At 40.5% G+C, this 21,566-nt stretch overlaps 2 protein-coding genes across 2 annotated transcripts; both read left to right on the forward strand.

Annotated features, from left to right (window-relative positions):
• Nucleotides 1-1,333: 1,333 nt before the first annotated feature.
• On the forward strand, nucleotides 1,334-11,930 carry LOC126407809 (extracellular calcium-sensing receptor-like). Its single transcript, XM_050073037.1, has 9 exons — nucleotides 1,334-1,494; nucleotides 1,575-1,869; nucleotides 2,017-2,103; nucleotides 2,356-2,625; nucleotides 3,161-3,373; nucleotides 3,480-3,749; nucleotides 4,203-4,430; nucleotides 4,527-4,650; nucleotides 11,023-11,930. Exons 2-9 carry the CDS (start codon nucleotides 1,603-1,605, stop codon nucleotides 11,928-11,930), a joined length of 2,367 nt encoding a protein of 788 aa, XP_049928994.1. The 5' UTR covers nucleotides 1,334-1,494; nucleotides 1,575-1,602.
• A 1,713-nt stretch (nucleotides 11,931-13,643) lies between these two features.
• On the forward strand, nucleotides 13,644-17,807 carry LOC126401699 (extracellular calcium-sensing receptor-like). The gene is made up of 9 exons (XM_050063118.1): nucleotides 13,644-13,753; nucleotides 13,986-14,280; nucleotides 14,446-14,532; nucleotides 14,764-15,033; nucleotides 15,336-15,542; nucleotides 15,655-15,927; nucleotides 16,358-16,585; nucleotides 16,701-16,815; nucleotides 16,894-17,807. Exons 1-9 carry the CDS (start codon nucleotides 13,644-13,646, stop codon nucleotides 17,805-17,807), a joined length of 2,499 nt encoding a protein of 832 aa, XP_049919075.1.
• The last annotated feature ends 3,759 nt before the right edge of the window (nucleotides 17,808-21,566 follow it).

Consider the following 21,566-nt stretch of genomic DNA (forward strand, 5'->3'; position numbering starts at 1 on the left):
ATGGGCAAACTCTCACAACCCCTCCAGCAGCCTTGCAAGGGTAAAGACCTGGTCCACTGTTCCACAGCCAGGACAGAATCCAGATTGCTACTCCGGAATCAGAGGTTCGACAATCGGATGGAGCCTCCTTTCCAACACCCTGGAGTAAACTTTTCCTGGGAAACTGAGCAGAGTGATACCCCAATAATTGGAGCACACCCTCTGTTCCCCTTTTGTTTTCTTTTTTTAAATGGGGACCACCACCTTGGTCTGCCACTCCACAGGCACTGTTCCCAACCTCCATGTGACACTGAAAATGCGTGTCAGCCAAGACTGCCCAACAATGTCCAGAGCCTTCAGCATTTCAGGGATAATGCAAAATATCATCTGCATACAATGTGATTTGTTCCTATATTGATTTCCTGACCATCATGGTGTTTTCTAGCTTCTGCAAGAGGCTCACTATTGGTGGAGAATTCAAAAGCCTGAAGCAATTCATGAAACCCCCTTAATTCAGGTGTCCTCTATAGTCAGCTAAGAAGATTTTTACATTTAAACATTAATAAATTAAGTAATTTTATTATTTATTTATTTTTTAATTCGAGTTTATGACAATGCCATAGAGCTACAACCTACCATCACAACAAGAATTACTAAAAAGTCAAAAGATCACCATTCCTGCCATTAACATGGTTAAGTATATGGTGATCCTTGACCTTATGCATTACAAAAAAACACTGTTAACCTACCACACAAGTGTGGTAAGTGGTATTGACAAAATTAAACTATGGGATGTGTAATACAGAGAGAATTAAAAACAAAAATGAAAAAATTGAGAAATCTTTCTCACCTGAGATAAAGGGTCTAAAACAATAGACTCAAGATCAGTGCTAGTCCATTACAATTGCCAAAAATTCCAAAATGTATTTACATGATAAACAACATGGGATTTAATTACCAAAGAAAACAAAAACAAACAAAAAAACACGATAAAAATTGATTGATAATCATGATGTTATTAATATATAACACCCACAAATCACATATGCTGAAACATTATTCCAATGGCACAGGATTTACATTCTGACTAAGATGTCATATTAACATAATTAAGCTGACATGTGCGTTATGCCCTGCCCCCACAGGCCTGATGGGCGTTCTTAAAGATTAAACAGTGATGTAAAACATGCAATTGGGATTACATAGCACTTCATATAAAACTGAGTAACCCTGAAAAATAGGAATGTGTGAAAGGAGGAGGGCCATTATGGGGGCTTTACTTGACATATATTTGATCTTGTATATCTATCATATCATGTTTTTTTTCTCTTCCTCCTCTTTATGCTCTCTGTCTTCTTCTCTTCCCTCATCTTGTAAATTACGGAGAAGGTTTCATCTTAATGCAATTCACAAGCCTGGTGATGTGATTCTGGGTGGGCTGTTTGAAGTCCACTACACCTCTGTCTTCCCTGAGCGAACATTCACCTCAGAGCCACAAGAGCACAGCTGCCAAGGGTAAGTCTCACACAATATCCACAGATAAATATAAAGACTTTATTACTTTGTATTGGTAAATAATGATGTTATGTTGTTAGCTTTGATCCTCCAGGGTTCAGGCATGCCATGACCATGGCCTTTGCTATTGATGAGATCAACAAAAACTCCAACCTGCTACCAAATGTGACTCTGGGATACAGTCTTTATGATAACTGTGCTACACTTGCTATTGGTTTCTGTGCTGCGTTGTCACTGGCCAGCGGTCAAGAGGACCAGTTTCTGCTTCAGGAGAACTGTTTAGGGACCCCTCCAGTCCTGGGGATTGTGGGCGATCCCTTTTCAACATTTACTATTGCTATCTCCAATGTTCTAGGTTTATTCAAACTGCCAATTGTAAGTTTCCTGTCTCTAATTTCTTATGTGCTTTTGACATATGTGAATGAATTAAACATTGTTCCAATACGTAAAATATATTTTGAATGTCTATATGAGCTTGCAGGAGATGCACAACCTGTTTGCGTTATGTGTGTTTTGTTATAGGTGAGTTATTTTGCCACATGTTCCTGCCTGAGTGATCGGAGAAGGTTTCCATCCTTCTTTAGAATGATCCCAAGTGATGCTTTCCAGGTAAAACACTATAAGCAAAATAAGAACTGCATATATGTCTCATGTAATGACTAGAAAACTTGAAATTAATGTTGCCAATAAACAAATAGTGTGCTCACAAAATATAATTCCTCTGTGCACCATTGATGAAACTGTTTGTATTTAGGTGAAAAGCTTAATGGAATGAATTAAAAATGATTCCATTATGAGACATGCAGAGGCAAAAGGAACATTCTACCTATGCACTAATCCATCCACTCTCTATTCACTCAGGTGCGTGCCATGATTCAGATTCTAAAACACTTTGGCTGGACTTGGGCAGGTCTGCTGGTCAGTGATGATGATTATGGACTCCATGCTGCCCAATCCTTACAATCAGACCTGGCTCAGTCTGGTGGAGGTTGTCTGGCCTACTCAGAGATTTTACCCTGGGGTGACAACCCCGCTGAAGTAAAGAGGATTGTGGAAGTGATGAAGAAATCCACAGCTCGTGTGGTCATTGTGTTTGCACATCAAATACACATGATTCAACTAATGGAAGAGGTTAGGGGATGAACATTGATATGTATGAATCCAAAGCATGAGCATAAAATCTTTTCATTTTCCTGGTAATGTAATTTCATCTGTTCACACCAGATTCTGTGAATTATCATTTGTTCATTTTGAATTGACCCAGTTTCTATTACAAAACAGTACTTACATGACTCGTTTGGAATTGGGATTTAAAAACTTAAGAGTGGTCAAAATATTGGTATGGTATTCTTGCCCATTATTAAATCTTGCAACATCTATACACATATTTATGTTCCCCTATAAACTTGAGTTCTATATTCATGATCTTATATGCTATTTATGCTTTACTTCCTTTTCTCAGCAGTTTTTGCACATAAATCAAAAAAGCAAAAGTGGTTTACTTCAATCTCCTTGGCTGGAACAATGTATGAACATCTAAGCTTTTATAACAAATGAAACAACTTCACCAGAGAATTATAGTGTAGTTTTGTTTTAATTTATTAAATATCACAAAATAGACTATAATTGTTTCACAGAAGTCTGAAAAAGGTAATGCAATGCACAGGTGGTGAGACAGAACGTAACAGACCTGCAGTGGATTGCCAGTGAAGCCTGGACATTAGTTGACGGGCTCCATACTCCTTCCTTCATGCCATACCTGTGTGGCACACTCGGCATGGCTATCCGTCGAGGAAAAATACCAGGACTGCAGGACTTCCTATTAAGAATTAATCCTGACCTAAACCAAAACAACAGCTATGAAAATAGCATGGTGAGAGTTTAACCTTGCAGTCTGATGACAAATTGCAAAAATAATATTTATTGTGTCTGTGAACATGTGTTTTTTTTTTTTCTTTTTTCTTTTTTATGTGTTGTAGGTGAAGCAGTTTTGGGAATACATATTTCAGTGTAGATTTGCTCCTCTTCCAGCTGGTTGGGTGGAGGCTGGGGGAGCACTATGCACTGGACAGGAAGAACTTAAGAATGTGGAGACTGAGATGTTGGATGTTTCTAACCTCAGGCCTGAGTACAATATTTACAAAGCTGTGTATGCTCTGGCGTACGCCCTTGATGACATGCTGCGCTGTGTGCCTGGGAGAGGGCCTTTCAGTGGGCACAGCTGTGCTACTTTGCAAACACTAGACCCATGGCAGGTGTGATATCAGTTTACACTCCACCTTTAATGTTTGAAAACAGCTGCTACACCTTGAGAAATGTAACGAATACACTTTCGTGAAAGCAGGTTATTATGGAAAAAGACATTGTGTGAAACTGATATCAGTATGCCAGCTATTAGCTTAATGATTTTAACACTTGAGTATAAAAGGACATACTGAATCTCAGAAATATATTGTTTGTTTTGACAATTCTAATTAACCTGTGGAAATATTTTGATAAAAAGAAAAAAACTAAGCAACTACTGGACTAAAATTCAGGGTGCTTTACTACTTACTGAAGATAAAATGAAGAGTACAGATAACCTTAATTTGTACACAAGGATGAAATCCAGCAAGCCCTCCACACAGAATCCAATCAAGAACATTGAATCCAGCCAAGAACACTCGTCATTATGAGTGTGTCATTGAATTTATCTCTCTGATTTTTAGCTTGTGTATTACTTGGAAAAGGTAAACTTCACCACACCATTTGGTGAACTAGTGTCATTTGATGAGAATGGTGATGCCCTACCAATATATGATATCATGAACTGGCTGTGGCTCCCTGATGGAAGAACTAAAGTTCAGAGTGTGGGGGTTGTTAAGAAGTTGGCCTCCAAAGGTGAAGAACTCACACTTGATGAAAACAAAATCTTCTGGAACTTTGAATCCAAAAAGGTAAAATCTCCTTATTGTTGTGTTTCCTTTAGTATTACATGCAGTAACAGAATCACATGGTATAGAATAAGTTATTTCGCTATTCTTTGCCTGTAGCCACCCAGGTCAGTTTGCAGTGAGAGCTGCCCCCCAGGTACCCGCATGGCCAGGAAAAGGAGAATGCCTGTTTGCTGTTTTGACTGCATCCCTTGCTCTGAGGGAAAGATCAGCAATGAAACTGGTTGGTAACCATTTAAAAATTTTATGATTTTGTGTGTAGTATTACTTTGTACTCAGTAATGCATGCTCTTGTGGGTCCTCCACTGGTGCTGAGGGAAAAGCACATGCTCATGACTGTTCTTGAAAGAAACCATTCAACAATAATTGAAAATTGAGAATTGGAACTAGTTATATATAAAGCCTTCCCACCTTGTATTTAACACATAGAGTTTTGCTTATTTTTATGTATTTTAATTTGCCCTATTGAAATATTACAAACTGCATGTTTTATTCAAAATAAATATATTTTCTTCCAAACACTTTTTTAAAAATGTGGTTGCTTTCTTCCCAAATTTGATAAGAAGAAAGTTTTTAAGCAGATGCTGGAAAATCAAATGACCTTGCTTTCTGTCATTTCATAACTTGTGTGGATATCAATTTTTTGTCAACCCTTGAGCAAGAATCATTCCTCAGCAAATGGACAATAAGTCAGCAGCATAATGTTCAGGAGGCCAAAACAAAAAAGTGGCACTCAAAAGAGAGGAATGAAAAAAAACAACAGGATGAGTGAACTGCTAAACTAGTCTTTAGATTTTTTTTATTCACACTCATGTGTCATTGAATGCTAGCAATGCTAGCAATGCAAATGCAGCAGGAGGTTAACGTTTGCTGACCAATGTCATGTAGCTCCACAAATAAAGTTGTATCAGCCCAACCACAACCTCCTTCTCCAGCCAGCCAGAAGTAGATTTCCTTGCCACCACAGCCTCAGAGGTCAAACCTGTCTATGTCTGGTGGTGGTCCTCCCAAAGATGGGAACTCTACGGAGAGTGGCTCAGACCACATATTTCTGTCCATACCTGACTACTTTCTCGAGAGTAGTAACTGAGCCCGATCCGAATCAGACAGGTCTTTCTTTTTTTATGTCTACACCCGACCCATGTCAGATGCAGATAATTTAGGAAAAAGACTCCACTCAGGTGCTGCTACTGAAACACGCAGGTGAATCCCTTTTCATGGTTTCTCTGTTTTCTTGAGCCACTTTGACAACAAACCGAAATGCAAGGAAGTGGATATTAACTGAAAAGCAAAGCCTGAAGGATCATGTCAAATAGAATGAACCTGACCCAAACCTAAACCTCATTTAGTAATATTTGTCTGAAACTGCTTGGCCCATCAGGTCCCATTGGGTTGCATCGGGCTATGGTCAGGTATCCACATTGTTGTCCTACAATGGTACTGTGCCCCCTAACGTCAAAATCAAGAGCTATATTATAGCGATGGTTCATGTAGGCCTTCCAGGCCTCTCTCCAGAGAAAAAAGGGAAGGGAGAAGGTGTTGAGCCATGCCATTGTATCCAGGGCAGGCATAAAATTGCAAGGCTAATGGGCTCTATTGGTGTGCAGGCCGGGATCATGGACATAGAACACTATGGCAAGCCGTTTTAACATTTAATCGCTAGACTGGATATTCATTACTGATATCTGCAACATAATTTTGCCTAGTCAAAACTCTTATTCAAGATATCTGTAATTAGATTTTGCCTAGTCAAAACTCTAATTACAGATATCTGTAATTCAGTTTTGACTAGTCAGAATGACATTATAGATATCTGTCATTCAGTTTTGACTAGTCAAAATGACGTTACAGATATCTTAAATTAAAATTCATACTAGTCACAATGACATTACTACTAGTCAAAATGACGTTATAGATATCTATAATGGTAATTCCGGATAGTCAAACTTAGTGATTAAATGTTAAAACGGCTTGCCATAAGAACACTGTGTAGCACACAACCTCAATCTGACACGAAATTACTCCATAAAAAAATTGGCAGAAGTGCCAATAATATGGTTGGGACTTACACTTTTTTCAGCCAAAGTACTGAGAGATGGTGACTTCATTCCATCATCCATTCATTTCATTTGATCTCTCAGAGCATTGTAATGTTACCCTGAAGGCTACGTAACGGGGAGAACCATTTCAGAATTATTGTTTTCAACACCAGCCTGGACATCATTATCAGCCACCTTTCACAGAGGTCAATTTCTTGGCTATACTCTCAATAGAGATGAGCAGAACCAGAAATTTAGACATGAGCATGACCCAGTTAATGACTTTGTTGAGCACAAGGCCCATGGGATAAACTTCTAATAGGTTAGTAGAGGTTTCTCTTTGTTATGGAATCAGATGAAGCATTTAACTCCATAGCAATGCAATTGTTACCTCTCTTATATGTTGGAAAATATGCACCTACTATGAAATTTGTCTGTGATAACATTTGGCATTTGGCCTCAGAACTCATCAGGGAAAGAAGTGTGTGGCAAAGAAAGGGCAGAGTAGCCGCATTGATCAGTACTTCCTAAGAAGTCAGTCGAGTCAGTCGGATGTAGTCCAGCGGCAGGTAGAAAACCACAGTTCGCAGGATATCAGTAACGCTGCCACTGAGGAGGAGGGGGTAGTAAGAGAGGATGCAGGTGACACTGAGGCCAGTATGCCAATCAGAGAGAGAACCATGGAACAAAAGGTTAGAGTTAGATGGCCTAGGGCAAATGACAGTAAAGAATGGGAGATAGTTAATAGAGATTTGTCAGTAATCTTGAGTAGGCTAGAGGAAATTGCAATAGAAAGGTTAGAAAAGATGGGAGATATAATGTATTCATATGGTGTAGAGAGGTTTGGGGTGCATGAGAGAAAGAGGAGTGAGAGGGTACAGTCAGGTAAGTCTAGGCGGCAAAGAGAAATAGAGAAGTTAGTCAAGGAAAGGAGACAGTTACGAAAGCAGTGGAAAAAGGCTACAGAAGAAGAAAGGGAGGGAATTAATGTGTTGCAAGAGGAGTTGAGAAGCAGGCTAGCAGTTCTTAGAAGGGCAGAGCATCTCAGGAAAAAGAGGAGAAAGAAGGAATATGCTAGGACAGTTTTTTTTCAGGGACCCTTTTAAGTTTGTTAAAGGATTGTTCAGCCAGGAAAAGGGAGGGCAGCTTAAAGCAGAAAGGGCAGAGGTTGAAGAATATTTGAGAAACACATATTCAGATTTAGAGAAGAATAGGATAGTAGGTTACCCACCCGATATCCCTCCATTAGGAGAGATAGAGCATCAGATGGATTTCAGGCCAACGAGGTGGAAGGAAGTTCAGGAGGTGGTCAGGCGTGCAAAGGCTTCTTCGGCGTAGGGCAGGGGGTGTCCTCATTCCTAAGGAGAAGGAGTCTGTGGACCTTAGCCAGTTCTGGATGATTTCTCTCTTGAATGTGGAGGGGAAGATTTTCTTTAGTGTAGTTGTGCAGAGATTAGCTAGCTACTTAGAAAGGAATAGCTTAATAGATACTATGGTGCAGAAGGCAGGAATACCCGGTTTTTCAGGGTGTTTAGAGCATACTAGCATGATCTGGCACCAGATTCAGGCAGCGAAGATTAACAAAAGGGACCTACATGTAATATTTTTAGATCTTGCAAATGCGTTTGGTTCAGTACCCCACAGCCTCATTTGGAGTGTGTTTGACTATTTCAGAGTGCCACAGGTAGTTGTCAACTTTGTGAAAGCATACTTTGAGGATATTAGGTTGTGTCTAAGTACGGCAGGCTTCACAACAGGTTGGCAGAGGCTAGAAATAGGCATCATGGCAGGGTGTACAATTTCTCCATTAGCATTTACTATGGCGATGGAAGTAATCATCAGGGCTTCTAAGTGGGTGGTAGGTGGAGAGAGACGACAGATCGGGTTGCATCTTCCACCAGTTAGGGCTTACATGGATGACAGGACACTGGTGACCACAACAATGCCATGTACAAAGAGGCTACAAGAGAAGGTAAATAAGAACCTCAAGTGGGCCAGCATGAAGATCAAGCCTAGTAAATCTAGAAGCATCTCGATATGTAGAGAGAAGTTAAGTGATAGGACGTTTGTCATAGATGATGAGGACATCCCAACAATTAGGGAAAAGTCAGTAAAGAGCTTAGGTAGGTGGTACAATGTAGAGTTGAATGATAAGGAACAGGTGGTGAAATTTAGAAAAGATGTGGCTGAAGGATTGGATAAAATAGATAAATCAGAACTGCCAGGAAAGTTGAAGTTGTGGTGTTTGCAATTTGGGATATATCCTAGGTTAATGTGGCCATTGTCAATTTATGAAATTCCAATATCCGTTGTGGAGAGAATTGAAAGGTCGGTTAGCTCCTATATTAGGAAGTGGTTGGGCGCTCCTAGGTGCCTAAGTAGTGTTGCATTGTATGGCAAAGGGATACTTCAGCTGCCAGTATCTAGTTTAACAGAGGAATTTAAATGTACCAAGGTCAGGACAGAGCTGTTGTTATCTGGGAGTAAGGACGTGGTAGTTAGGAGTGTGGTTCCAAATCCAACCAAGAGGAGGAAGTGGAACCCACGATCGGCAGTTCAGGAGGCAGAGGCAGCTCTTAGACATGCAGAGATTGTAGGTAATGTTCAGTTTGGCCGGGGAGGCCTGGGGCTTGGCTCAGGTAAACCGGTATGGAATACAGCAGGTCTCAAAGATAAAAGAAAGCTGGTTGTGGAACAGATACATAGACAGGAGGAGAGAGTAAGGTTAAGAGGAGAATCGTATTAGATTCCTGGTAGGGGCTACATACGATGTGTTACCAACCCCCCAGAACCTAAAACTGTGGGTAAATGAGGACCCATCATGCCCATTGTGTTCAGGTACCGCAACCTTAAAGCATATTTTGTCAGGCTGCAAAGTTAGCTTGTCACAAGGCCGATACATGGCGACATAACCAGGTGTTTAAATGTTTAGCTGCAGGAATCGAAGGGAAACGAAGACAGGTGAATTCAGAAGGTGTTAAGGATAGGAGATTAGCAATTCAGTTTGTCCGTGAGGGAGAGAAATACAGAATGGATAAGTTAGTAAGGAGGCAAGGGTGTGGCCGACTAGAAGGTGCTTGTGATTGGGAAATGCAAGTAGATTTAGGGGGAAAGCTTGTTGTTCCCCAGGAAATAGTTTGTACCAAGCAGAGGCCTGACAGAGTGTTGTGGTCAGTGAGTCAACGGATAGTTTATTTCATTGAGCTGACAGTTCCTTGGGAAGACTCAGTGGAAGAAGCCTATGAAAGAAAAAAAGCTTCGATATGCAGACTTAGGAGCAGAAGCTGAGCAGCGAGGATGGAAAACTAGGATTTGTCCAGTGGAAGTGGGGTGTAGGGGATTCATAGCAAGATCAGTTGTCTCGCTCCTGGGGGAACTCGGAGTGCGGGGACAGAGTTTGAGGAAGACAGTGAAGGAAATGTCAGATGAAGCAGCCAGAGCTAGTCAGTGGATTTGGATGAGGAGGAATAATGTCAGTTGGGGGCCAGCAGGGGGAACTACTAAGCAGGGTACATAACTCCTTGAGATCAGGTGGAGAGATCCACTTCCTCTCAGGAGGAAATCCAGGAAGAGGAAGGTTATTTAAGTGTGGGAGTGGCCTATTTGAATCCCTTTTGTTTGAGACTATGCGGCAAGGTGAGTGTGTTTGCTGATCCTGTGAGTTTATTTATCTCCTTTAACTTTAGCTTATATTGCAGTTATGCTATGTAGCGTGTGAAATGGAGTATGGTGAACGTGCTAGGAAAGGTAGTATCAGCACTACTTCTACCTGGAGCTTGCATGTACAGAGCCTGGGTTTGGTTGAAGGTGGCAGTGCTGTTTGGGCTGAGAAAGCCATGTGTAAGTAAGGAGGAAATCCAGGAAGAGGAAGGTTATTTAAGTGTGGTAGTGGCCTATTTGAATCCCTTTTGTTTGAGACCATGCTGCAAGGTGAGTGTGTTTGCTGATCCTGTAAGTTTATTTATCTCCTTTAACTTTAGCTTATATTGGAGTTATGCTATGTAGCGTGTGAAATACAGTATGGTATGTGCTAGGAAAGGTAGTATCAGCATTGCTTCTACCTGGAGCTCGCATGTACGGAGCCTGGGTTTGGTTGAAGGTGGCAGTGCTGTTTGGGCTGAGAAAGCCATGTGTAAGTAAGGTAAAGGAGGTTATTGGGTTGGTGTGGAGAGCGGGGGGCCTGGCATTAAGGGAGTGTCTCTGGGACGCCAGAGATCACTGTCTAGCCTCCTGGAAGTGATGTGGGACCAACTAGACGAAACACCAGTGAAAGGAGGTTCCCACCCGATGACCCCAAAGACATGTTAGTTATCACTGCTCACTGGTCTGTATAGTTAAGCCTTGCCATAATAGTTTATCATAGGGCTTAGGAGGTTATTCACTGAGTGCTGATCCTTTCTCTAGAGCACAAACTTCTTGTGTTTATTTGAATTGAATGGCAACTGTGATGATGAATGATAAATATTGAATTCTATTAATGCAAGTTTGACCAGATGTGGACATCCATTCATACTGTGTGAGCAGAAATAAAATTTGAATCTTCCCCTTTTTTACAGACTCCATGGAGTGCACCAGTTGTCCAGAGGATTTCTGGTCCAGTCCCCAGCGTGACCACTGTGTTCCTAAGAAAACTGAGTTCCTGTCCTACCATGAGCCTCTGGGTGTCTGTTTGACAACTGCCTCATTGTTGGGCACATTTATATGTGTTGTTGTCCTGGGAATCTTCACCTATCATCGGCGTACACCTATGGTACGCGCCAACAATTCAGAACTGAGTTTCCTGCTCTTGGTGTCACTCAAACTATGTTTCCTGTGTTCACTGCTGTTTATCGGACGTCCCAGGCTGTGGACATGCCAGCTTAGACATGCAGCATTTGGGATCAGCTTTGTGCTTTGTGTATCATGCATCCTGGTGAAAACCATGGTGGTTCTGGCTGTGTTTAAGGCCTCCAAGCCAGGAGGTGGAGCCTATCTCAAGTGGTTTGGTGCTGTGCAGCAGAGAGGAACAGTTCTGGCTCTGACCTGCATTCAGGCAGCAATCTGCACTGCTTGGCTTGTCTCTTCCTCACCAGTTCCTCATAAAAACACTCAATACCACAATGACAAGATCGTTTATGAGTGTCTGGTTGGCTCCACAGTTGGTTTTGGAGTGTTACTGGGCTATATTGGCTTACTGGCTATCCTCAGCTTCTTGTTAGCCTTTTTGGCAAGAAATCTTCCAGATAACTTCAATGAGGCCAAACTCATCACTTTCAGCATGCTGATCTTCTGTGCAGTGTGGGTGGCCTTTGTCCCTGCTTATGTCAACTCTCCAGGAAAATATGCAGATGCAGTGGAGGTATTTGCCATCCTGGCCTCAAGTTTTGGCCTCTTGGTGGCACTGTTTGGACCCAAATGTTACATAATCCTGCTGAGACCAGAGAGGAACACGAAAAAAGCAATCATGGGCCGAGGAACTGCTTAGTCATAGAAGTAGCAGGCACAGTAAAATGATCAGCTAGTCTGACCCAGTATGTATTTTGCTTTCATTCAACAGTAAGTGGACCTTGAAATGGCAAATATATAACAACTAAGTAAGCTATTTTTACTGTGAAGAATACATTTATAATTAACTGGAAGCAATACAAATAAAGTGTATGTGAGCAGATTATTTGTTACTGCCATTTTTGCTTCATCCTGTTTCCTAGTATAGAGAAACTTTAATAATCTTTTCCTCAGTGTCCACCTAAGACTCAAAGATTAATCAGCTATTAATGTGACTGTTGCAGCTGTTTTAGTAGGCAAGTCATAAATGGTTATTTAAATATTGTGGAAGCTGCTTTCCTTAAAGTAAGTAAAACAGCAGATGTCAAACAAAAGCAGCTTATGCTTTTAAGAATGTGTTTATATTTAATTCAAACAACTCTGACAAAGTTGGAGAAAACCTTTATATATACAAATAAGACACACTATATTGAGAAATTATGTTAGGAGGCACCATTGTACAAGCGAAGTAGCATGACCTTTTTTAATGTTGATCTACATTCTTACATTACCACCTGAAGACAGACAAAAACAACTAAACCATTGCACAGTTGTCCAATATCGTTTTTTGGATATACGACAAATAACAACATATCATCTGCATACAATGTGATTTTGTGTGTTTTTGTTTGCAGAAGTATCCTCTGAATAACCTCATGAGTTCTAGCTTATGCAAGTGGCTCATTTGCAGGAGCTAACAGTAATAGAGAAAGGGACAACCTTGAAGGGTTCTCTCTCCATAGGAAAAAATAAATAAATGAATTAAAGGTTTATTATATTATCTTTATTCCTGTTCACAACAACCCTCACCCTTAGTGCAGAGTACACATGTCTAACACACTAAATTTCTCTAAATTTGGGTATCCTATCTCTTTAGACGAGTAAGTTAAGTTTCACACTTTGTGATTGAAACTTGAAACATTAATCAAAGCAATTTTGATTGAGCACATGTTAATGCCATTGCTACACCATACCATCGCTACAGGAATAACCATAGTGTTATTAGAACACCTTTAATGTCTATAACACAGTTTAGTAAAGTATGATCCTTGGTCCGCCACCTCACAAACACGTGGCACATACATTATGTTGTATTGGCAAACTTATACTAAGACAATAAAAAAGACAAGGAAAAATCTTTCCCACCTGAAAAAAGGGTACCAAAAAGAGAGACTCCTAATTAATGCTATGCTGTCAATTACAATTATCAGATATTTACAAGATAGGCCTTAATTTTCCATTAAAGTGATTGTAAAATACATAAAATTATTTTTTTTTTGGGCTTATATTTACTGAAGTACTTGCTGATATGGCTTATCAGTATGTGTAATATGTGGTATCAACATAATTAAAGTAATATTTGTGTTATGTCCTGCCCCCATGGCCCTGATGGGTGTTATTTAAGACTAAACAATGACAGAGAGCCTGCAATGGGATGACATAATCCCGCATATAAATTTAAGTAACCTCATGCACAGAATAGAAAGACATGTGAAAGGAGGAGGGTGGTTTCAGTATGGGGGCTTCACTTGACATGTATTTGCTCATGTGTTTGTGCCTTACCTTGTTCTTTTTCTCTTCCTCCTCTTTATGCTCTGTGTCTTCCTCTCCTCCCTCATCTTGTAAAATACGGAGAAAGTTTCATCTCAATGAAATGCACAAGCCTGGGGATGTGGTTCTGGGTGGGCTGTTTGAGGTCCATTACACCTCTGTCTTCCCTGAGCGAACATTTACTTCAGAGCCGCGGCAGCCCAGCTGCAAAGGGTAAGTTACACAGGCGTGCAGGTGACTGTGTGGATCTGTAGAAGTTCAGATGTGTGTATCTATGGTAAGTGGTGAACAATATGACTTTTCATTACAGATTCTGGGTGATACTTTTAATACATGAAGTCTATTATTACAACAGAACAATAGGTTTCGATTTTTTGTAAATATCTACAGATCTTAAAGTGACATATTAGTTTTTGGTGGCTAATAGTGTCATTTTGTCTGTTAGCTTTGACACTCTAGGGTTCAGGCATGCCATGACCATGGCCTTTGCTATTGATGAGATCAATAAGAACTCCAATCTGCTTCCAAATGTGACTCTGGGATACAGTCTTTATGATAACTGTGGTGCACTTGTCGTTGGATTCAGTGGTGCATTGTCACTGGCAAGTGGTAGAGAGGAACAGTTTCTGCTTAAAGAGAACTGTTTAGGAGCCCCTCCAGTCCTGGGTATTGTGGGTGACCACTATTCAACATTTTCTATTGCCATTTCCAATGTGCTGGGTTTATACAACATGCCCATCGTAAGTTTCCTATCCTCTGTCTTTTGAACTGTTGTATGTTTGTGTACCATATTTGATTCAATGTAATTTTTAACGTAATACATTGTTGGAATATAAAAATAATTTGGCTGGGTCTGACATGCATGAGATATGTAATTTGAGTTTATATTAAATGTTGCTTTACAGGTGAGTTATTTTGCCACATGCTCCTGCCTGAGTGATCAGCAACGGTTTCCATCCTTCTTTAGAACAATCCCAAGTGATGCTTTCCAGGTGAATCTCCATAAGCAAAATAAAAAACTTCAAGAATATGTGTCACAGACAGTGCAGGAAGCTTGTGAAAAATGTCCCAAATGACTTAAAGTAATAAATGAGATGTTATTCCACTGTGAAATGTATATAAAATGTATTAAATTTGCAATAACTGAAGTTAGTTTTATATCTTGTTTTAAAATATTAAACTTGCCTTGGCAATAATCCGTTTGCACAAATATATCCACTCAGGTGCGTGCTATGATTCAGATTCTAAAACACTTTGGCTGGACTTGGGTTGGCCTTCTGGTCAGTGATGATGATTATGGACTCCATGTTGCCCGATCTTTTCAATCTGACCTGGCTCAGTCTGGTGGAGGTTGTCTGGCCTACTTAGAGGTTTTGCCCTGGGACAGTGACAAAAGTGAACTCAGGAGGATTGTACATTTGATAAAGACATCAGCGGCTCGTGTGGTCATGGTGTTTGCACATGAGATTCACATGATTCAACTGATGGAAGAGGTTCATATCAGTTTTTTGTATTTCTTATATAAAGAAGTATGTGGTCATGTGCTTGTGCTTATATGTTCATATAATGCTGAAAACAAGTAGATATTTGCTACAAAACACACTGTACTTTTTAATAGATGTCTGAAGATATAGTTTATTTGTATCTATACATTATTTTTTTTTAAAAACTATATATATATCTATCTATATATATATATATATATATATACACACACACACACACACACACACACATATATATGTGTATTTTTTTTATTTATTTATTTTTTCAATATATATAATGCAATGCATAGGTGGTGAGACAGAATGTGACAGGCCAGCAGTGGATAGCAAGTGAAGCCTTGACAACGGCTACTGTGCTTCAGACACCTGACTTCATGCCATACCTGAGTGGCACACTTGGAATTGCCATCCGTTGGGGAGAAATACCAGGACTCAGGGAATTCCTTTTACAAATACGCCCTGACCAGAATGACAATGACACATTTGGAAATAGTATGGTAGGAGTTTAATCTTAGAAATTGATCTAAAAATGCAAGAAGTCATTTTATTTAACAATGAATTTATATTTATACATATGTACATATATATAAATATATGAATATATTTCAGGTGCGGCAATTTTGGGAACACACATTTAAGTGTAGATTTGCACCACTTCCAGGTTGGGTTGAAGCTGGGGGAGCACCATGCACTGGACAGGAAGATCTTACAAATGTAGAGACTGAGTTTTTGGATGTTTCTAACCTCAGGCCTGACTACAATGTTTACAAGGCTGTGTATGCCCTGGCATATGCTCTTAATGACATGCTGCACTGTGTGCCTGGGAGAGGGCCCTTCAGTGGGCACAGCTGTGCTACTTTGCAAACACTGGAGCCGTGGCAGGTGTGATATCAGCTTACACTTCACCTCTTTATGTTTTGAAAACAGCTGCTAAGCCTTGAGGTACTGACTTAATTAAGTTTTCTCCATACAGAATATTATTTAATATACATTTTTGTAATAATTACATTGATAAATCTGACATTCATTTAATTACTTTCGTTCAAAAGTAAAAAAAATTAATACAAGACATAGGAGAAAATACATTTCAGTTTTGTTTTGTTACAGTGGTGTTTGACTAATGCTATAAAACCAGTTAAAAACAAGCAAAAGCCTGAATTTCAGAGATACAGTTTTAAAACATAAAACAATGTGTGCTTTTGTTGAAAATGATTTGAATAGTAGGATAAACCTCAGGATGCAGTCTGACACAACATTTTTCTTTACTTTTTCCTTTTACTTGTTTGTTTGTTTGTTCGTTCACTTTTTGCAGCTTGTTCATTATTTGCAAAAGGTCAACTTCACCACATCATATGGTGATCAAGTGTCATTTGATGAGAATGGTGATGCCTTACCAATTTATGATATCATGAACTGGCTGTGGCTCCCTGATGGACGAACTAAAGTTCAGAATGTTGGTGAGGTTAAGAGGTTGGCCTTCAAGGGTGAAGAACTCACAATCAATGAAGACAAAATTTTCTGGAACTTTGAATTCAAAGAGGTTATTTCTGTTTGTTTGTTTGTTTGTTTTTTAAACTGTCCTTTGTACTATAGATCTTTGCAGTGTATATTAACATAGAAAGACAAAATAATCTTTCTCTCTGCAGCCACCCCAGTCAGTTTGCAGTGAGAGCTGTCCTCCAGGTACCCGCATGGCCAGAAAGAAGGGGGAACCTGAGTGCTGTTTTGACTGCATCCCTTGTTCTGAAGGAAAGATCAGTAATAAGACTGGTTGGTATTTTGTTTTAAATATTGCAGTTTTAAGATTTAACACAAACAAGTACCTCATCATCTTTCTCTTTTTGTCAGACTCCATGGAGTGCAACAGTTGTCCAGAGGATTTCTGGTCCAGCACCCATCGTGACCACTGTGTTCCTAAGAAAACTGAGTTCCTGTCCTATCATGAACCTCTAGGTATCTTTTTGACAACCGCCTCATTGCTGGGCACATTTGTCTGTGCTGTCGTCCTGGCCATTTTCATCTATCATCGCAGTACACCCCTGGTACGCGCCAACAATTCAGAACTGAGTTTCCTGCTCTTGGTGTCACTCAAACTATGTTTCCTGTGTTCACTGCTGTTTATTGGACGTCCCAGGCTGTGGACATGCCAGCTTAGACATGCAGCATTTGGAATCAGCTTTGTGCTTTGTGTATCATGCATCCTGGTGAAAACCATTGTGGTTCTGGCTGTGTTTAAGGCCTCCAAGCCAGGAGGTGGAGCCCATCTGAAATGGTTTGGTCCATTGCAGCAGAGAGGAACAGTTTTGGTTCTTACTTCTATTCAGGCAGCTATTTGCACTGCTTGGCTTGTCTCTTCCTCACCAGTTCCTCATAAAAACATTCAATACCACAATGACAAGATCATTTATGAGTGTCTGGTTGGCTCCACAGTTGGTTTTGCAGTATTACTGGGCTATATTGGCTTACTGGCCATCCTCAGCTTCCTGCTAGCTTTTCTGGCAAGGAATCTTCCAGATAACTTCAATGAGGCCAAGCTCATCACTTTCAGCATGTTGATCTTCTGTGCAGTGTGGGTGGCCTTTGTCCCTGCTTATGTCAACTCTCCAGGAAAATATGCAGATGCAGTGGAGGTATTTGCCATCCTGGCATCCAGTTTTGGTCTCTTGGTGTCACTGTTTGGACCCAAATGTTACACAATCCTGCTCAGACCAGAGAGAAACACAAAGAAAGCTATCATTAGTCGGGGAGCCATGAAGTCATAAAATCAGCTCTTGAAGTATAGTTATCATCAAAGTGTATTATTATTGTATTCATCAAATAAAACAAGAAGCAATAGATAAAACGTTAATTTAAAAACTATTATTATTTCTGTTTTTGTCTGATCTCTTATGTATTAATTAATTTATTTATTTTTTACAAATCCCTCAGAATTGAAGCAAACTAACAAACAACAAAACATGAATCTTTTTTTGTTTTCATTCTACTGCTTTTAATGAACTCCATCATCATCACACCCTCTCTGTAGGTGGGAATGGTATTAAAAGGTCATCCTTAGCCTTATGAAAATCTTTTATTCTATTCTATTCTATTCTATTTACTATTAACTATAACCTAACTAACCTAAACAGCAATTAATTTACTTGTAACTGTTACCTAGCTAACAATGAATTAGCTTTTAATTAATTAATAACTTACTAGCTTTATAACTATTAATGAAGGTTACAATATTGTATCCTTAGTAGTATAAGCACATGCAGAGCCCACTACTGGGATTTTATTAACTGATATTTGTATACATTTAGTCGGTCAGTAGAGACGTGCCTACCCAAATACGTGTGGACCCCACAGTATAAAATGCAGTACATGAAACTGTCCGTTATCCTACATCTTCTTCAGTGAGTGGTATCGAAGCGACAGGGTCAGTCAGGACATGTCTACCAAAATATGTGCAGTGGCTACAGTAAATATAGGAGGCATTTGATGGCATCCACTATCCTACACCCTCTTCAGAGAGCAGCATAGGAGTGATAGGGCCCCTAGGTAGAGGGCTCCATCTGTGCTAATAGAACAGGGGTTACAATATCGTAACCTCTGTTCTTTCTCGCACAGGCCAAGCCCTCTATTGGATTCTCTTGGTACAGTGGTAGGAGCCCGATGAATGAACATCCAGTCACAACATAGCATTGACCCAGCTACACTGATCCTGACCAGCTAAAGGTTAGTCATTGCAGCCTCCCTACTTCTTTTTAACCTAGACCACTGCAGCAGAAAAGTAAGGGGGGCCCCTTACTTGCCAGACACTCCCCTAATGCAGCCTCCCTACTTCTTTTTAACCTAGAACACTGCAGCAGAAAAGTAAGGGGGGCCCCTTACTTGCCAAACCTGGCAGTATGTAACCAAACTGGGTGGAGCCATGGTCTAACCTTGCAGGGGTCAAAAGACAAGCAATAGACACTCTGCATGCCACATTTCACAGGTCATCAAGGGGTAGGGAACATGGAGGCGTATCATGCCCATGACGGAGTCAGGGGCAACACAGCAGACACACACCCAACCCTTTTTCACCAGTCCTGTTTCTTGCCAGTGAGCACAGATGCTGAAAAGAAAGAACCTGAAAGGGCACGACAAATCCAGGAATAAGACAGGTATGAATGGGCAGGGCATAGAGCACAACACCACTGTGCTTATGTTCTAGGCACTCAACCAGCTGAATAAAGTTGTCACAAAGTGTAGAGTGTGCTGGAACCACAGTCTGTGGGCTGGGGAAATACACTCACAAAGCATCCCTCATGGGATTTCTTGGACAGAACCTTACCGGCAGCAGCAAAGCTGTATTAAATGAAAACGCCTTCAGAGAGGTGTGCTCTGAGGGCTTGAATGGATCCTTCACCAATGGCATTTCCTATTGCAGGGAAGAGGCAGCCATCACCAGGTGATGTTCCCTGAACACCCGCAAGAATCACTGGGCAAGACAAAAAAGGTAAGCAAAGACATCATATACACAGTCTATGCCCATGTGGATAAGCCTGCATGGAAATTGAGATCAGTATTTAGACTGGTATGATCTGTTTGTTGTTATTTAAAATGCTGGCCGTGTAATTTTCATCAGTAATTTTATTCAAGAGATTATCAAATTCATATTAAGAGTTAGCTTCTTTTCTGGTTTCATGTATAAATAACTATATTTACAAATTTGGGTTTTGCTAGTAATTCAGTAAAAGGGAGTGAACATGTTCTTGTGTGTTCATGGCTCCTGAATAAGATGTTTTCTGGGGCTTGGGTCAAACAAAACCAATGATGAACACATGATATGATGTGACTGTTGTGTAAATCTCAGTAGGACATCAATCAAATTGGTCATCCCAGCCCAGGTACCAGAAGAAATTGGTTGTACGTGTCTGCAAACCACAGATACGGTACATTTGTACATTTCATACATTCAAATAAACACAAGAAGTTTGTGTTCTAGAGAAAGGATCAGCACTCAGTGAATAACCTCCTAAGCCCTATGATAAGCTATTATGGCAAGGCTTAACTATACAGACCAGTGAGCAGTGATAATTAACATGTCTTTGGAGGCATCAGGTGGGAACCTCCTTTCACCAGTGTTTCGTCTAGTTGGTCCCACGACACCTCCAGGAGGCTAGACAGTGATCTCTGGCATCCCAGAGACACTCCCCTAATGCCAGGTCTCACTGCTCCCTACACCAACCCAACAACCTCCTTTACCTTACTTATACATGGCTTTCTCAGCCCAAACAGCACCGCCACCTTCAACAAACCCAGGCTCTGTTTATGCGAGCTCCAGGTAGTGACAGTGCCGATACTACCTATCCTAGCACATTCACCATACTCTGTGTCATACGTTACATAGCATAACTGCAATATAAGCTAAAGTTAAAGGAGATAGAGAAGATAAACTCACAGGATCAGCAAACACACTCACCTTGCAGCATGGTCTCAAACAAAAGGGATTCAAATAGGCCACTCCCACACTTAAATAACCTTCCTCTTCCTGGATTTCCTCCTGAGAGGAAGTGGATCTCTCCACCTGATCTCAAGGAGTTATGTACCCTGCTTAGTAGTTCCCCCTGCTGGCCCCCAACTGACATTATTCCTCCTCATCCAAATCCACTGACTAGCTCTGGCTGCTTCATCTGACATTTCCTTCACTGTCTTCCTCAAACTCTGTCCCCGCACTCCGAGTTCCCCCAGGAGCGAGACAGCTGATCTTGCTATGAATCCCCTACACCCCACTTCCTATATCATACATATCATATCAGCGTTTTTAAGGTGACGTAGTTCTACATGTGTACGAGCTAACAATCTAATTGGAAGGTAGAGGAGATGGAGATGTGACACCTAGGTGAGACAGCCTCCAAGCTGCAGACCTCTGCAGCCAACTGTTCAAGACCAGCAAACAACAACACCAGTTGTATTTTGGTAAGACTTCATTGCGTTTCTAGAAGATGTTGACCAGTTTATTGGTTTGGCTGATTAATCGGTGCTCATAGAACCCTTTACAAATGATTGTTTTCAGCAGAATTTGCCTCTGATAATGGCTGCACAGCCTGCACCAGTCATGCGAGGACGTACATGTCTGACTGGAGCTGAAGTTGGGACGCTTGTGTTAAATCGGGCAAAAAGAGTGTGTACAGCTCCACAGAAAGAAGGTCCCTCCTGGTGCGTGACCATATCTAAGTGTTTTGTACTAATTTTACATGGAATTACGTTAATGTTTTGCCTGAACCGCAACAGCTGGTCCAGTGATACAGCACTCTTAGCGTTACTTAACAGTCCAGCCATATACTAGATTTTGACTTAGTCTTGTTTTTTTTATGCTTTATGAGTCACCGTGAAAGTGTTTTGAGTATTTCAAAAATACAAAACTACTCGATTCAGTAGTATTTTATTTGAATTACATTTGAACTTTGTACGAATTACTTAAAAGTAAATAGAATGCATATTTAAAATACAAGTAACAGAAATGTGGCCCATCTCTAGTAATTGTTTGCCGACAG

The sequence above is a fragment of the Epinephelus moara genome, chromosome 2 (assembly GCF_006386435.1).
Source record: "Epinephelus moara isolate mb chromosome 2, YSFRI_EMoa_1.0, whole genome shotgun sequence".
In the NCBI taxonomy this organism is placed as follows: Eukaryota; Metazoa; Chordata; class Actinopteri; order Perciformes; family Serranidae; genus Epinephelus; species Epinephelus moara.

Excerpts from the sequence above, each read along its gene's own strand:
- LOC126401699 (XM_050063118.1), top strand. The coding sequence starts at position 13,644 with ATGCACAAGCCTGGGGATGTGGTTCTGGGTGGGCTGTTTGAGGTCCAT. Across the intron at positions 13,754-13,985 it reads CGGCAGCCCAGCTGCAAAGG|CTTTGACACTCTAGGGTTCA; the intron begins GTAAGTTACACA and ends TTTGTCTGTTAG. Across the intron at positions 14,281-14,445 it reads GTTTATACAACATGCCCATC|GTGAGTTATTTTGCCACATG; the intron begins GTAAGTTTCCTA and ends GTTGCTTTACAG.
- LOC126407809 (XM_050073037.1), top strand. The coding sequence starts at position 1,603 with ATGACCATGGCCTTTGCTATTGATGAGATCAACAAAAACTCCAACCTG. Across the intron at positions 2,104-2,355 it reads TCCCAAGTGATGCTTTCCAG|GTGCGTGCCATGATTCAGAT; the intron begins GTAAAACACTAT and ends CTATTCACTCAG. Across the intron at positions 4,431-4,526 it reads GGAACTTTGAATCCAAAAAG|CCACCCAGGTCAGTTTGCAG; the intron begins GTAAAATCTCCT and ends CTTTGCCTGTAG.